General features: G+C 39.9%; 1 protein-coding gene across 3 annotated transcripts in view; it reads right to left on the reverse strand.

Annotated features, from left to right (window-relative positions):
• Window positions 1-266: 266 nt before the first annotated feature.
• The window catches only part of TADA2A (transcriptional adaptor 2A), a 62,345-nt gene continuing 47,166 nt past the window's right edge, over window positions 267-15,445 (reverse strand). For all 3 annotated transcript variants that reach the window (XM_045299370.1, XM_045299371.1, XM_045299369.1), the window contains 7 exons: window positions 13,801-13,844; window positions 8,880-8,990; window positions 7,386-7,457; window positions 5,117-5,249; window positions 4,287-4,330; window positions 1,745-1,818; window positions 267-924 (listed from right to left, as the gene is read on the reverse strand). In XM_045299370.1, the coding sequence (XP_045155305.1) occupies window positions 739-924; window positions 1,745-1,818; window positions 4,287-4,330; window positions 5,117-5,249; window positions 7,386-7,457; window positions 8,880-8,990; window positions 13,801-13,844 (664 nt within the window). In that variant the 3' untranslated portion in view covers window positions 267-738. The remainder of the gene's footprint in view (window positions 925-1,744; window positions 1,819-4,286; window positions 4,331-5,116; window positions 5,250-7,385; window positions 7,458-8,879; window positions 8,991-13,800; window positions 13,845-15,445) is intronic.

Genomic DNA, 15,445 nt, shown 5'->3' on the forward strand with positions numbered 1-15,445 from the left:
GCGAATTACAAAGTCAGACATGAACCCTAAAGATACAGTTTGGACAAGACCCCCCTAGGTGATGCTTACTTACCCTTCTGTGCAGAAATATAATGTCAGTTTAAAAACTCCTTAAACAGAGGTTCTCAACCTTCCTCATGCCGCCACCCTTTAATATAGTTCCTCATGTTGCGGTGACCCCCAGCCAGAAAATTATTTTTGTTGCTACTTCATAATTGTAATTTTCCTACTGTTATGAATCAGGCGACCCCTGTGAAAGGGTCGTTTTATACCCCCAAAAAGGGTCGAGACCCACAGATTGAGAACCACTGCCTTAGAAGAAAAGAGAAAGCTTTCGCATGCTCTATACCTCTCTCTTAAACAAAACAACCTCCAAAGTTTGAGACTCTGGACTGGACCCCTGGGCCTAACAACTATGGTTTAGTTCTATTTCTACCAGCAAGGAATGTGAGGTACTATGCTTGTTTTAGTTACAAGAGGTGTTGGGAATGAATTCCCACTCACATTTAATAATAAACTCATCTAGCACACAACTCTGCAGCACAGCACCAACAACAGGAGTGTTTAAAGCAGGTGGCGTAGAAAGTAGACATTAATACAACCCAAGCTTTCCTTTGGCTTTTCCCCCATCTTATAGTGAGAATTCAGCACAAAGACAAAACTCTCCAGGAAGCCCATATTGTCCTTCAGCCCACCACATTCCAGACTTCTGGTTTCTGACCCCCAGTCCCGAGAGCCTCAGGCTTTAGTAATGTATCCTTCTCGGATGAGAAAATCATAAATTTTCCGGGTTTTGTTCACATCTATCTTGATCAGTGCTCTTGCCTGCGCCAGTCTCAAGCCTCCTTGCTTGTTGCATTCGTTCAACAGAGCGGATTTGTATTCTAAATAGGCTCCAGGGACCAACCTCACCATCTGACAAAGCTGCAAGACACGGCAAATTTAATAAACATTAACATCTGTCATTTTCATAATTTAATCCAACAGGTATGGCAAGCAAAAAAAAACACAAAAAAACCAGTGACATCAGCCACTAACTATTTTTAGGAGCTATTGGGTGGCTGGGCCACATTCCATTTAGTGTCATCTCTGGAGAGAACACTCCCCACAGACAGACAGACAGACAGACAGACATCTAGGAAGACAAGGCTAGGCTGTGCTGTGAGGAAGGACTTCAGGACATGCAGTTTGTCTCAGGGGCCTGAGCTTGTCAGGAGCTCCACTATCAATCCAACCATCAGGTGGGGAAAGGCCTCAGGGCACAGGGGATGGGGGTGATGGCCCAGATTCGATACTTTGATTCTGGAGTGTGACTATTTCAGTGTAGGGATGAAGAAGCAGTCCCCTGCTTTTATGATTACATTTCCTACTTCAGCAGGAAAGACTGACAGCTTGTTAAGAAGATGCCACTTTAGCTGCTAAAAAATCTAGAAAGCTGGCTCACTTTCATCTCGCCTGCCTTTATTCAGCAATGAGGAGCCTGCGATCACCATTATGGGGATAAAGGTAAAAACAGTTAGAAATTCTGGGCCATTCAATACTTAATCAGACTGGCCTATAGAAATACTTAGATAATACATTCACTTCCTTGTACTCCCAAATTAATCTTTATTCTGAGAAAATGCACAACTTTCCAAAGTGGCCATTCTCCTGGGATAGACTACAAGTGTGCAGGCTATGTCCAATGAATGGTGTCGATGGGATTCCCTTACACTCTCTCCCCTAGATCCCCTCAGTTTTTTACCTCCTTTTCTTTTTCATTCAGCTTTTCTGTTCCCGGGAGGCCAGTGAGGTTCAAGGGTGGTGCACTTCGTCTACCTACAAGCACAGACAGAAAAGGGAACACAGACAGGTGTGTCAGTTCCTCGGGTACAACTATGGAGTCCAGTGCAGCCAGGCCAGCTAGGCAAAGCGTCATATGCCCCGCTCTACAGTTTCTATTCATCTGCTCAGGCCTCAGCTTAGCAAGCAGCATGGGTACTTTCACTGGGAACTGTAGGTGATAATCCACATGTCCCTTTCTCAGCCAAGATACACATACAGTCACAGATACATTAGCATTAAATGACAACTCACAATAGTTATCACCTATTTTTCCTAATCAAGTGGGCAACTAAATTCAAGTGCAGATGTCATGGGGTTAGAAAAGGTCACACCCTGCCTGCCTGGATGGTTGATGAAGAAAAATAACAACTCAGTAGGACAGATATTATATTCCCTAACCCTTGCAGTTCTGCCAGCAGCACAAGGCAAACGTGGTAATTAAGTACAATTTGCCTTCAGATCAAAAGCCGTCTGGTAGGCCAGTTAGACCCTTCATATTTAATACATGAGGGAATATCTGTTCCATCCAAAGTTGCAGTGTTTACCTGAGAGATCCACACACAGGAACAATGAAAGATTATGCTGCAGGGCAGGGGCTGAGGTCAACTCACATACCTGGGCAAGAAACCCAAGTAGGAGGTCACTGTCCAGGAAGACATGCTCTTTTGCACTTAATGCCTCTTTGGTACCAATGTTCAATTGGGGGAATAGATGAATTAAGTTATACAAAACAAAACATGGACGAAATATTAACATGTTTTAAGGGGCTCCTTTTAAGGGGAAACAGAAGAAGGGTGGATTGTTACAGGCTCTGTGAGAAAACAAGCTCCTTTATATGGTCAACAAAGGCCATACAGGCCCAGTTGTAGGCCAAATGCTCAAAAATGGAGATGAAAATCATTTGGTGTTTCACGAAAGTCCCCAGAGGCTAGGCTACAGGCAAAGTTGCCAGGTTCCTGGCTTTGCAAAGCCTTAGGCGGAACTCTGAGCCTAAAAGGGAGGGGAGGAAGGGGTCTCTGTACCTTAAACATAGTGGGTGAGAAGGGCTAACACTAGCCTAGGGTGCAACAATGAGTAAGTGAGGTTGATTCAGAAGACACAAATAGCAATGTCGCACACTTATATCAGTCTGCTCTCTTATCTTCATAAGCTACTATTAGGATATTTGTATTTCTGTATTAAACCCTTTGAAGGGGAGAAAGAGGCCCAGGAAGAGAGAAACGTGTGAAACAGCAGTTGTATCTAGCTGGCCCGGCAACTCACAGAAGCTCCCCTTTTCTCCCTTGAGTATTAAATTAATTGCTTGAAATAAAGGAACAAATGAGAAAAAAATACATAAATATAAAATAAAGGCAGAGAATATATATATATATATACATATGGCCCTATCTAGACCCTGAATTTACTGAGAAATTCTGAATGGGATCGCAGGTCTATTGTTCCAAGCCTTGCCAAGAATGGTAAAACTCAAAGTGGGTTGTCTTTTTGACTATTCTGCTCGATGGATGGAGCGGGCATATGTTGTGATTGAAGGAAACACTCCCTGACCAGATGGTGCCGAGGAGAATAAAACTGTGGGAACGGGTAGAGAAACACCACACCCCTGGTTTCAGAGATCCTTCTATAAGAGGGGTCTGGGCGGCTCCGTTGGGTAAGTACTGGACTGCTAACCAAAAGGTCAGTCATTCAAGTGTACCAGGTGCATCAAGAAAGACGAGACTGTCTGCTTGCATAAAGATTTACAGCCTCAGAAACCCTATAGAGTAGCCATGTAACTAACACCTCCCCAATTACCTGAGGCTGATTACCAGTCACTCAGGAGAATCAGAGGAGCCCTGGTGGTGTAGAGCTTAAGACCTTGGCGGCTAATTGAAAGGTCAGTAGTTCAAACCAACTAGCTGCTCCGGGAGATAAGGATGAGGCCGTCTGCTTTTGTCAAGCCTTGAAAACTCTATGGAGCAGTTCTAGTCCATCCTTACAGGTTGCTATGAGTTAGAATTGACTGGATAGCAACAGATTTACTGACTACCGGACAGCATATCGTTTCAGTTGGGTAAAGTAACCTAAAAATAGGGTATACCCAATGAGGGAACGCTAAGAAATAGAAATACCTTAAATCTTTCACTTACAAAGACCTACTGGGGTTTCTACAAAGCTTTTAATTTCTCCCCTGCAGGACAAATACAATTATAGATAAAACCACAAGTAAATTAACTAACCAGGAATTAGTGAAATAAAGAAGTCACCTCTGTGCCATCGTTTCTTCCCATCTCTGTACTCTAATTCTGAGGCGAGCCCTAGCAGGTCATGATAATGCTGGAAACATGCTGATGTTTATAAACTGGGTTGACACTTGCTCATCTTCACTGTGCCGAATCATCTCACTCCTACAATTGGGTTACCCTATTTCCTAGCTCACAAGCTTCACAATAAAGACTTGATCTAGGCTGAGATATAATTACCTGAATTTGAAGCCATTGGAATAGAAGGGCTCAGGCCGGAATCACTATAATGAAAAAGGGGGATTTAAACAAGGTCATATCAAAGACAATTTCCAAAAGCTCCTGTGTTGACTGGGTGCCAATTTTAGGTGGGTCACTTTGTTGAGACTATACTACGTTTTACAAGATACACCAATGTACCAATCAAGGAAAAATTCCTCTTCTGAGGGGAAAAGGCCTCTGGGACTAGCCAAAGCGAGCTCCGAGTCTGCGATGCCATTAAGACTAACCCTTCAGAAGGGATCGGAAGATGACTCCACAGTGGAAACCATCGTCGATCTGAGGGGTGCTGGGAGTGGGGGTGGAGGACAGGGCATATGGGTAGGAGGTTAAAGGGGAACACATTAATTTAAAAATAAAATCAAAGGGCCCAAATGGATCTAGGAGGTCTGCATGTTTATCCAAACTATCATAATGCACTTTGTCTAAGATGGAGAGCTAAAACTTTTTTGAATTCTTCTAGTTGCTCAATTATTGTTACCCTGCCACTTAGGGTGCTTGGCCATGGGAAGTGTCAGGAAAGACATGCAAAGCCAAAGTGTCCGTGAGGGATTGTCTCTGTCACTCCAGAGAGAGATTCCTAAACTTATTAGGCCTACTGCCCCCTTTTCAGAAAAAAGAAGAGAAAAAAAATTACTCATTACCCCTGACACTAAGAAACGTTTGTACTCTAGCCCATAACCCAGGGTAAAATGCAGATAACTGCTGCCGTAGTACCCTGGATTGTTCTAGGGCTCCTCTGGGTCAGTAGCACCCACTTGGGGAAACCCTGCTCTAGACAAATTGCTCACATGTCAGCTTGCCGGCGGAGCCACTGCTGGCAAGCACTGCTGTCCTGGATGTACTGAAGAACTTCAGAGAGCATGGTGCGCTTCAGGCGCTCTTCCTCTCGCGTTTTCTTCAGGTGATCATAGGTCCTGGCACCTGGGGGTGTAGAAAACACCACGACCGCAATGGGCAGCACACAATTAGTCTTGTTGATTTCTTTAGCAAAACTTCCACAATTATTTTTCCAAGGACAAAGTGTATTTCTCCTAGTCTGAAATCCTTCTTGACACCAAATTATACACATTTCCCCCTTTTCTATCATTAAAATAGAGGAAACAAACCAAATGTATAAGTAATGTATAAGTAACATGAATTTATATTCCCATGCCCAAAAGATTTTTTAACTTAATGCTGTTGTATTTATTTCTTGTCTTACTTTTTTCTACTTATGTATATTTTTAAAGTCATATTAAGTGATAATATACCTTTTCTGAACAATTTGACTTACCAAAATAAATAAGTCCTCTTTCCCAGAGGCAACCAATACCAGGAAACCAAAATAATGTATCAGTCTTTACATGAATCTTGCTAAACAAAAAAGTTGCCTTTTCCCTACTATACATCCACATTAACAACAACATCCAGATTCCAATGTATCATGCCAGCAGGTTTCCAACTATGTACCATGGGCCACTTATCTCAGGAGCTATTGTGAAGAGCAAATGCAGTTCAAACACCGGCATTTACACATAAGTGAAAACCATCTAACTATGATAGCCTAGTTCATCTCCTGTAACAGTTCCCACTATTAGAATACTTTAAGAGTCATGATACTAGACTGAACTTACATCCACAGGACTATGTTAAAAACCATAGCTACTTGTAGGTAGTATGTAATGGCTTCCAGCCAAAAGGGGTCTTGAAACAGGAAGAAGGAATGTGAAAAATCATGCTAACAATAACAACAGTAGAAGCTACTTATTGAAGAGTTACTGTATGCTAAGTATTGTGCTTTGTGGAGTTTTTTTGTGTTTTTTTTATAGTTTTATTAGGGGCTCATACAACTCTTATCACAATCCATACGTACATCAATTGTGTAAAGCACATTTGTACATTCGTTACCCTCATCATTCTCAAAACATTTGCTCTCCACTTAAGTCCCTGGCATCAGCTTCTCATTTTCCACCCCCTCCCCGCTCTCCACTACCTCATGAACCCTTGATAATTTACAAATTATTCTTTTGTTATATCTTGCCCTGTCCGACATCTCCCTTCACCCACTTCTCTGCTGTCTGTCACATGTAGATCCTTGTAATCGGTTCCCCCTTTCCAACTCACCCTCCACCACTGGTCCTGAAGGGATCATCCGCCCTGGAGTCCCTGCCTTTCCAGTTCCTATCAGTACCATTGCACATCCTCTGGTCTAGCCAGATTAGTAAGGTAGAATTGGGATCATGATAGTGGGGTAGGAGGAAGCATTTAGGAACTGTGCTTTGTTTTAACACACTATCTCCAATCATCATGCTAACCCTATGAGACTTGGAGACCTTACATAACTTGAATAGGATCATAGAACTGGTTCAGTGGAGAGCCAGAATACAAACCAAGTCAAAACCAAGTTTGAGTCTAGACTCTAAGCTCTTAACAACTATAGAACACTGCCTTTCTCTTTAAGACTTGGCTCTACTGCTGACTACCTCTTTAATCTCTTTAAACCTTAATTTCTTCTTAAATGGAGTAAAAGGTACATATCTCATGAGTCAATGATGGAGACCAAATAATATGATCTGGGTAAAATGGTTAGCACAGACCCTGGTACATGTTAAGGAGCTATTAATATGACTACTACCACAGCCTTGAGTATGTGGGATGCTAACACCTTGTCAGTTGAAGCTTGGTTAATTAGCATGATTAGATCACGCATTCCTAAATTTAAAAGATTTTAAGCTAAAACCTAAAACTGCAATAAAAAACCTATTTTTTCTTTTTTTGGTAGACAGAACAGAATCCTATAGATATAGCAGCAGCATCGTTTTCTGTGCTTAACAACTCTCTTTTTCAGATAATACATGTCATGTAAGGCATTTACAAGTTTTAGACAGACAAAGTGTTGTTAGAATTAGAAAGTAAGGTCAAAAGCTCCTCCTGAAAAAAGAAAAATGTTAAAGGAAAAAAAAAACAAAAACCCACACTACCCCAAATAGCAATTTCCCTCGGAGTGTCTAGAAGACACTCCCCTCCGAGTGTCTAGAAGACACTCCCCCCTCAGTATGTAGCATTCAGCATACTTACTACAAAAGTTGGTAATGCCGGCTGTCCTATATTCTTGGAGCCTCTTGATTTCCCTTCGGAGTTCAAATTCCACTGTTTCCCCCAAAATAATAAAGATAAAAATTGAGAAAATAAAATTAACATGAATGAGTGGTCCTGTTGAGGATTTTCAGTAATTCTGGCTCTATGAAAGCTTGGGTCACTCCATTGAGGGAATCCTACTTGCTGGTAACTTTTCATTAGAAAAACCCACTTTAGCTGCCATCTCTGGGAGACAGCAGCTGAATTGTCTCAGAAAAGCCACAGTCAATTGGTTGGATTCGTTTGTCTACAGAAGTAGTGCACTTAGTTTTTAAAACAAGAAGTCTGCTGGGACTGTTAAAAAGTTCTATACAGACAACCAAATTCTTTTGTGAAATAAACAAGTGTCTATTATTACTTGATGTGTGGATGCATGAGAAAGACAAATGTTCTGTGCTAAGCCCTAGATAGTTTCTTTGTAGATTTCCTCCTATAGGGCCATCAGAGCCTTATTTACCATAAAGCTGTGCTTTTTGCCTCCTCTTAAGCACAGAGCTCAGGTTGTGCTACGTGAGGCTATTATGTGCTACGACATTCTAATTTGGGTACTTAGAAACGGAATGAAGGAAGAGCCTGTTTGGAGGTAACACATCAACGGGCAGGGAGTAAAGCAGCAGTCAGTACAAAATAGACAAAGAATGCTAGCCAAACAGGGTGTTTAGTGGATACAATCATTCTGACTCAGATGAATGCCTATAATACTTATGCAAGAAATAATTCCACAACGAGGACAGGAAAGATTAAGTATTTTTCCAGAATTAAACATACACAAATCTTAAGTCCATCTTGTTTTGAAATCCAGGCTTATGGTTAAACTGTCATCTTAAAAAAAAAAAAGACGTCAACATTTTTTTTTTTAATGGTGAAAATCCAGTATTGGCTGGGTAGAGTGCTCTCAGGACTATTCCAGAGATGATGGATATTTATACCTGAGTCATCTAGCTCTGTCCCCATTCCTAAAACTAGTTATCTGTAATATTAAAATGTATATGGACATCTGATATTTATTTCAAAATAATCTAGTTCAGGGTGGGAGGGGGTGGGTGGTAAAGATGCAATCAGTTAGGGAATGACCAGGTGTTGATAACTCTTGAGGCTGGGTAACAGATACATGGGGGCTCATTATACTATTACCTTTCCTTCTGCATATACTTGAAAACCTCCATAATAAAAATCAAGTGGGAAAATACTACAAACCTACTTTTTTATCTGGGGAAAAAGGTGAGCCACTAGACTTTTCAGTCTCTCTTCTCCTACCCCAAAGCCCGACATTTATCTTATGGTAATAAAAGACAGCAAAGACCACTTATAATGGAATTTCACATAAAACATACAATAAACTTTTCCCCCCACAATCAACTATTTACACACACACACACACACACACACACACGCGTGCGCACACTTACTTGCTCAAGGCCCAAGACCACTTACATGCATGACTTTCAATGAACTTGTCATGCTCCACTGGGCCCACAATCCTTGCAAATCGCCTCATTGTTTCATAAAGGTCTTGAACCTCCTTCGGATAGCGCCGTTCCATTACTACAGAGGAAGTAAAAGCATAACCAAGTCATGGAGAATGTAAGGAACTCTAAATTTTCTGCATTTCTTGTACACTCAGTGGAATGGGAAGACACAAATGCTAGCCTCACATGACTGATTTATTCATGACAGCAAGCAAACAGGAAGGCTAAGGATGAAAAACACTAATCACATGCTCACAGTTCTCATCACAGTAACTATCACACAGGGATGTTGCTATCACTGCCCACCATCTCCATTCCCGAGCACCCTGGTGACCACCTTGTTTTCCTTTTAAAATAATTTTACTGCCTTCACACTTTGACTAAGTAGTAACTAATAGGTCACATAGTAAAACTATAAAAAACTCCATTATAAAAGGTTATGTCCCCTCCCACCCCTGGCTTTGAGTATAGTTCTTTTCTAAATTCTTGGATATCTACCTGGAGATTTGAGTACACTTTTTAGCAGATAAGTGTGTTTTGCAAGCATGGGATCTATTATACATTCTTTAGAATACACTTTTATGTTTTAATATAAAGTATATTTTTTAAAAACGTTTTACATATTTGGTTGTGGAACATACGCATAGCAAAAGACACACTCTATCAACAGTTCTCTGACACAGTTAGGGACACTGATCACATGAGTTGTACATTCTCATCCTCCCTTTCTAAATTGTTCCTCATTTAACAGAACCTCAATGCTTCCTAAGGTCCCTGCCTAATCTTTTAGGTTACGACTGTCAATTTGATCCCACATAGATAGTTCTGAAATCAGTCTAGGCAAGCATTTTTACTCATTTAGCTACTATTTGGCTGCTTTTTGTTTTGTTTTTAATTTCAAAGTCCGCTGTGTGTTCTACTTTATTTACTTTTAATAGTTTTATTGGCAATCACCACCACAGTGTCAGAAAATTTTCTTCTTGCTCGTACTCGTTGTTAGCTCGCCATTTTCCTCCCAACCTCCCCTGCCATACCCATCTCTACAAATTGATTTATCCTGGATTTCTTATACAGAAAACCCTACACAATGAAAACAAGAAACAAACCAAAAGAAACCCAACAACAATGACAAAACAGAAAAACCTCCATCAAAAAGAAAGAAAATATTAAAAACGGATACAACTTTAAAAGGTGTCAAAAGGGAGATGTCAAGTGATAAATTGTGACATTTTTTCCTAACTCCATCTGCCATACTAACTTTACAATGCTGTCTGATAGCAATACCATTCATATCCCTAGACTGTGATCAGAGGAGATTTCCCAGAGGCACAATCCATGTGGGGACTTTGCAAATGGATTTTGGGTTTCCACTTTTACCCATATCCTTCTGCAAATGGGATGTTAAGAATTTAAGCTCTGTTACCATTTCTTCCTTCAAATTTGTATTTTATTATTTACAATCCTTGGATCACACAAGCTGGTGTGACTTAGTTGATGTATGGTTTCGTTTTCAGAAGACTTCAAGAGGTGCTTTTGGTTTAGGATTTAAAGATAATCTTAAGGCAAGCGTTTTCAGGGGTTCATCTGTCCTCCATGGCTCCAGAAAGTCTACAGTCCATCCATGATCATTTAAAATTTTATTCTGCATTTCCCCTTTTTGGATCAGGATTCTTTTATGAAATCTTTGATCAAGTTATTCAGTACTGGTAGCTAAGAACCATCCAGTTCTAGTCTAATAGCAAAGGAAGTAGGTGCTCATGGAGACAATAAACTATACATGCCACATCTTCCTGTGCCCTGCACGGACCCTTGCAAAGTTATAAGACCCTAAGCATTACACAATGAGCTAGGAGGCAGCAGAGAAGGACTAAACACATCACCAGGCCAAGTACTGGGATATCCTATAAACCCATGAACCTAAACTTCAAACCATGGAAATAAGTCCCACGAGGTATTTGGTACAAAATAAGCAGCCTCCACAGCTCCTCTCTCTCTTTTTTTTGGTCATTAGTGTAAATATATAAGACAACTCTTGCAATTCAACTTTGTCCAGTCATTGTCTTTAACAGATGCAGGAATGGCTGGCAGTACTGGGAAAAGACAAAGGAGGAATTTGCATTCTTAGAAACAATATTGGCCAAATTCTGTAGTCATTAACTTGCACAGAAAAACAAGAGAACTACATATACAATAATACATCTAGAAGATTCACCTACGAAAAGTGTGTGATCTCTTGCCTGCTCCGCCTGGAACCTTCTCCTGCCTACATAAGTGAGGCGTATATCCCTTCACTCTCCAAATGTGTCTTTCAACTTTCTCTTAACTAAGTTAAATACTGCAACTTAATTTGCTACTAATCAAGTTATAGTTGGATGATAACTATGTCCAGGGTGGCCAGGGCCAGCAACCCTGGGGATCTTATTGATGACATTTCTAAGACTGAGAGATACTGACAAAGAGGATGGGAAGTAAAGCCAGTCCATAACAACGGATCGTTGGAAGGACTGGGAACTCTGCTCAGTCACTTCAGACACTGGGTAGTTACTAGGCTAGTTCTGTCTACTCTGAACTAGATATAAGGCTTAATTCATGGCAGTTCCTCTTTTTAGATGAATGTCTTCCTGTGCAGGAAAGGTTTTTGGCTACAAATTCCAGGAGCTGACTTGATCCAAAGCCGCAGACTATTTTCTCTACCAAAATTCTTCAAATTTTAAATCTGAAGAAGAAATAAAACAAAACAGATTTTGCCTACCACATTAAGGTCATTTGTACATCCAGTCTAATGGCAATTAAATACTCCTGAAATTCCCTCACCTGTTCCACTTATACATGCTCAGAAACAACAGTGCTTCCCCTCGCCCTCCAATTAGGAACTATATGTAAATTAACAGGAATAGGAGACCCAACTGGCCTCTGTCCCACCAGCTGCGAATACAATGTATGTGAGCGTCAATGACTACTAAGAGGTCACAACTCAGCCGACCTGTGCTGGAAAGCTAAGAAATTCAGACAGAAGAGAACCCACCACCGGTGGAGACTATCAGAACAAGACCATCCATTGTGTGTAGTAAGAAGAGGAAAATCAGATTCTGAATACTTTTTGTAAATTTACCGCTCTTGAAGATGAGATTAAAAAGGCAATCCCATATATTGTTGAAGGAACATAAATTGATGAAGCAATTTTGGGGCGAAAGCAATCTAGCAGTATGTGTCAAGAGTTTTTAATGATCATACTCTTGGACATACTAATTCCACTTTGGGAACTCTATATTAAAAAACAAAACCAAACAACAAAGCTTCAATATAGACAAAGCTTTATTCACAAGTAAATTCATCATAGCATTATTATGAAGATTAAAACAACTGAAAATAAGTTAACTATATAGTAATAAGACAGATTAAGCCTTTAATTATGTATCTGAATGTATCTATATGTATACACATACAAACACACCACATATTATAGAACTATTCAAAGTAACCTCAAAACACCACAATACAAAAGAAAACCACCACAATAATTTGAAAAATGTGTTATGTAAGTTAACAAAAGAAGGGGACATAATATGGCACATACATATGATTATGGATATTTATAAACTATGATTTAGAGAGTTTGTAAAATTTAGATAAAAATAAAATACTATTATACACATTTTAATAGAAATATTGAAATTATTATGAGATCATCATTCTTATTCACTGAACAAATTCTACACTACAGAAGAAGAAAAAGCACAAGGCCTTGTGGTAGTTACATAATCTGGTGTCAATTTGAGAGGATTATAAGTGAAGGGGTGGAGGAGTCTAATCTGTCAATCGGATCATAGTCAATGAGACCTCTGTGTAGGCATGGCCTTCTGAGAATTTTGGGAATTGCTGAATTTCCTCCTTGGAGGCGGGAGACATCTCTCTCTTTACTCACTCCCTTGGAGACACTCTACTGACAAGTCACATGGCCCTACACTGATAGACCCCGTGCCCTGGGAACTGGAGAAGCCACGTAGAGACCCCTGTCAGCACTGAGATGCTTACAACGCCACTGGATCCAAAGACTTTCTACCCACTGGTCTGTGATGGATGGTCCTGCATTCGGCGTCATTGCGTGTGTTTTGTGAGTCTGAAGAGGACTTTTTAGATTGGTATCGGACATAAGGGCTAATATCAGACTTTTGGGCTTGGACTGGACTGGGTTGGGATGCGTTCTTAATGTACAATTACCCTTTATATAAAACGCTCTCTAATACACATGAGTTTCTATAGATTTATTTCTCTAGTCTACCCAGACTAACACAGGCCTTTCCTGCCCACATTAGATATTTCCTGTATTAAACAATAAAATCAGCATTCATTTAAAATTCATCATAGAAAAACAACAAAAATAAAAAATAAACAAAAATCATCATAGGTTATCACATAATGTTCAATGTAATTTTTTGTTTGTCTTCTACAAGGCAAAATGAAGACAATCATTTCTGTTGACTTTTCTGTGAAAATATTTTTACAACCTGATGATCAAGGTTAAGTAATGTTTAATATGTTTCCAAAACATGACCTGATCCATTTTTAGAAAATATTCTGTTAACATTCATGCTGTAATTCCTATACTATTTTTTAAAGAAAATTCTAATGTAAAGGTTACTAATGACAAATTAATGGTTTTGTGCATCATTATCACTTTGAAGCCTTTCAAAAATACAGATGCTCTACGTCAAGCCCCCAAAGAGTCTTAGTCTGGGATGATGTCCAGGCATCAAGAGTTTTTAAAAGCTTCCCAGGTGGTGCCAATGTGCTACTTGGACTAACATTACTACTAATTGTGGTTCGTTTAAAACTATTTAATAATGTTGAAATAAATTCTGAAATAAAGAAAATAGCATACTTACACTGAAACTTTCTAAGGTTGATCAATCCATGGTCTCTTATAATTCTAGAATGAAAAACCACAATAATCTATTATTATTATTTCAATTTTAGGATTATATATATATATATTTTAATCATTTTATTGGGGGCTCATACAACTCTTATCACAATTCAAACATACACCCATTGTGTCAAGCACATTTGTACATTAGATGTCCTCATCATTCTCAAAGCATTTGCTTTTTAATAATATGTATTATTGTATTCATTTCACATGTAGTTTTTAATAGAAAGTCTAAGCACGCAGAGGTGGAACACTGAGGCATACAAAAGTCTCTCCCCACAAAGTTCTGCAGGTCAGTGAGTCACTGGACACTTATGTACCCCAGCATCACGATTTTCCCTCCCTACAGCAAAAGAGGCTCTCAATAAATGTGCTATCCACAAGCGCTCACTAATACTGAAAGAGGTCTGCCTCTTAAGATGAAACAGAAGGGATTGTGTGTCCACATCACCAAAATTAATCTATTCAAATTGGGGAAATGACCACTGACAACAGCCATTTAAGAGAAACCTATTAGCCATCAAAAGGAACCATGATTTGGCAGTGACCATTTACAATTGTGCATGCACATAATGCTTTGCAGCCATTTGAAAATAAATATACATGCCCGGTGCATGTCTTAATGGAAGGGCATCACAAAGCACAAGATCAAATAACAGCCTTGTTGAGTTCTACAATAGTCTCTGGCTTCAGTTTTGTGTTTCAAGCCAAACAGAATTTAAGACAGCCAGGAAGTCTTCTGTCTGGAACCTCTGACTCGTACAGCAGTATTGACAACCAAGAGTGGCTGGGCAAGCTGCTTCAGCACACCATGAAAGCTAGCGCCAGACATGTACAGTAAGCTGGAGCTGAAGTCGCATCTTGATCCCTCACGAGTGCCGCCTAAGTTGCTTTCTTTCTTGCTGTTGGGACAGCACTGTGTCTCTATTCACTAATGTGCCTCCACACATATACACTATCACACCCGCTGCACAAACTTCTCTGAACTGTTTAAATATCTGTAATCCAAAAGGGGCCCGGGAACCATAATTTCTCAATCTCAGTGCATTATGAGGGCGTTTGGGGAAAATGGAATTGTTCATTCTATTTGGAAAAATTGAAGTTAATGGAAAAATGAAACTTTTTTGCAGCTCCCTCGTAAATTTTGATCTGTTACAATGAGAAGGAATAACCAGGAGTCTCTGGAACTTGTTCAAAATTTCTTTGCAATTCTTCTACATCAAATGGTTCTTATTGGGGGTGAAAGGACGGGGGAGGAGGGAGGGCACCTGTGAGAAAGAAAGCATTAAAAAAAACCTTAACACCTTACTAACATTATGAATTTATCTTTTTCAAAACAGTACACCCAAGAAATGACAGTGCTGGTCAATACCCCCAGCACAACAGTGAGAGGGAAAGAGAAGGTAAGACCTTCAGGGGGGCGGGTGTGTGTTTATGTATGTCATTATCTTCATTTGACAAATGGAAAATTTGAGGTCCACGGAGGATAGTGTTTTCCCCATGGTCACAGTCACAGGTAGAATGTTCTTATATCTATGCAGGCAGTAGGCCACGGCTGAAAGTCGGCAGGATAATGTTCTATACAGTGAACCCTCGCCACT

Source organism: Echinops telfairi, unplaced genomic scaffold (genome assembly GCF_000313985.2).
Source record: "Echinops telfairi isolate 266 unplaced genomic scaffold, ASM31398v2 ScPeMD7_7458;HRSCAF=8496, whole genome shotgun sequence".
Classification (NCBI taxonomy): Eukaryota; Metazoa; Chordata; class Mammalia; order Afrosoricida; family Tenrecidae; genus Echinops; species Echinops telfairi.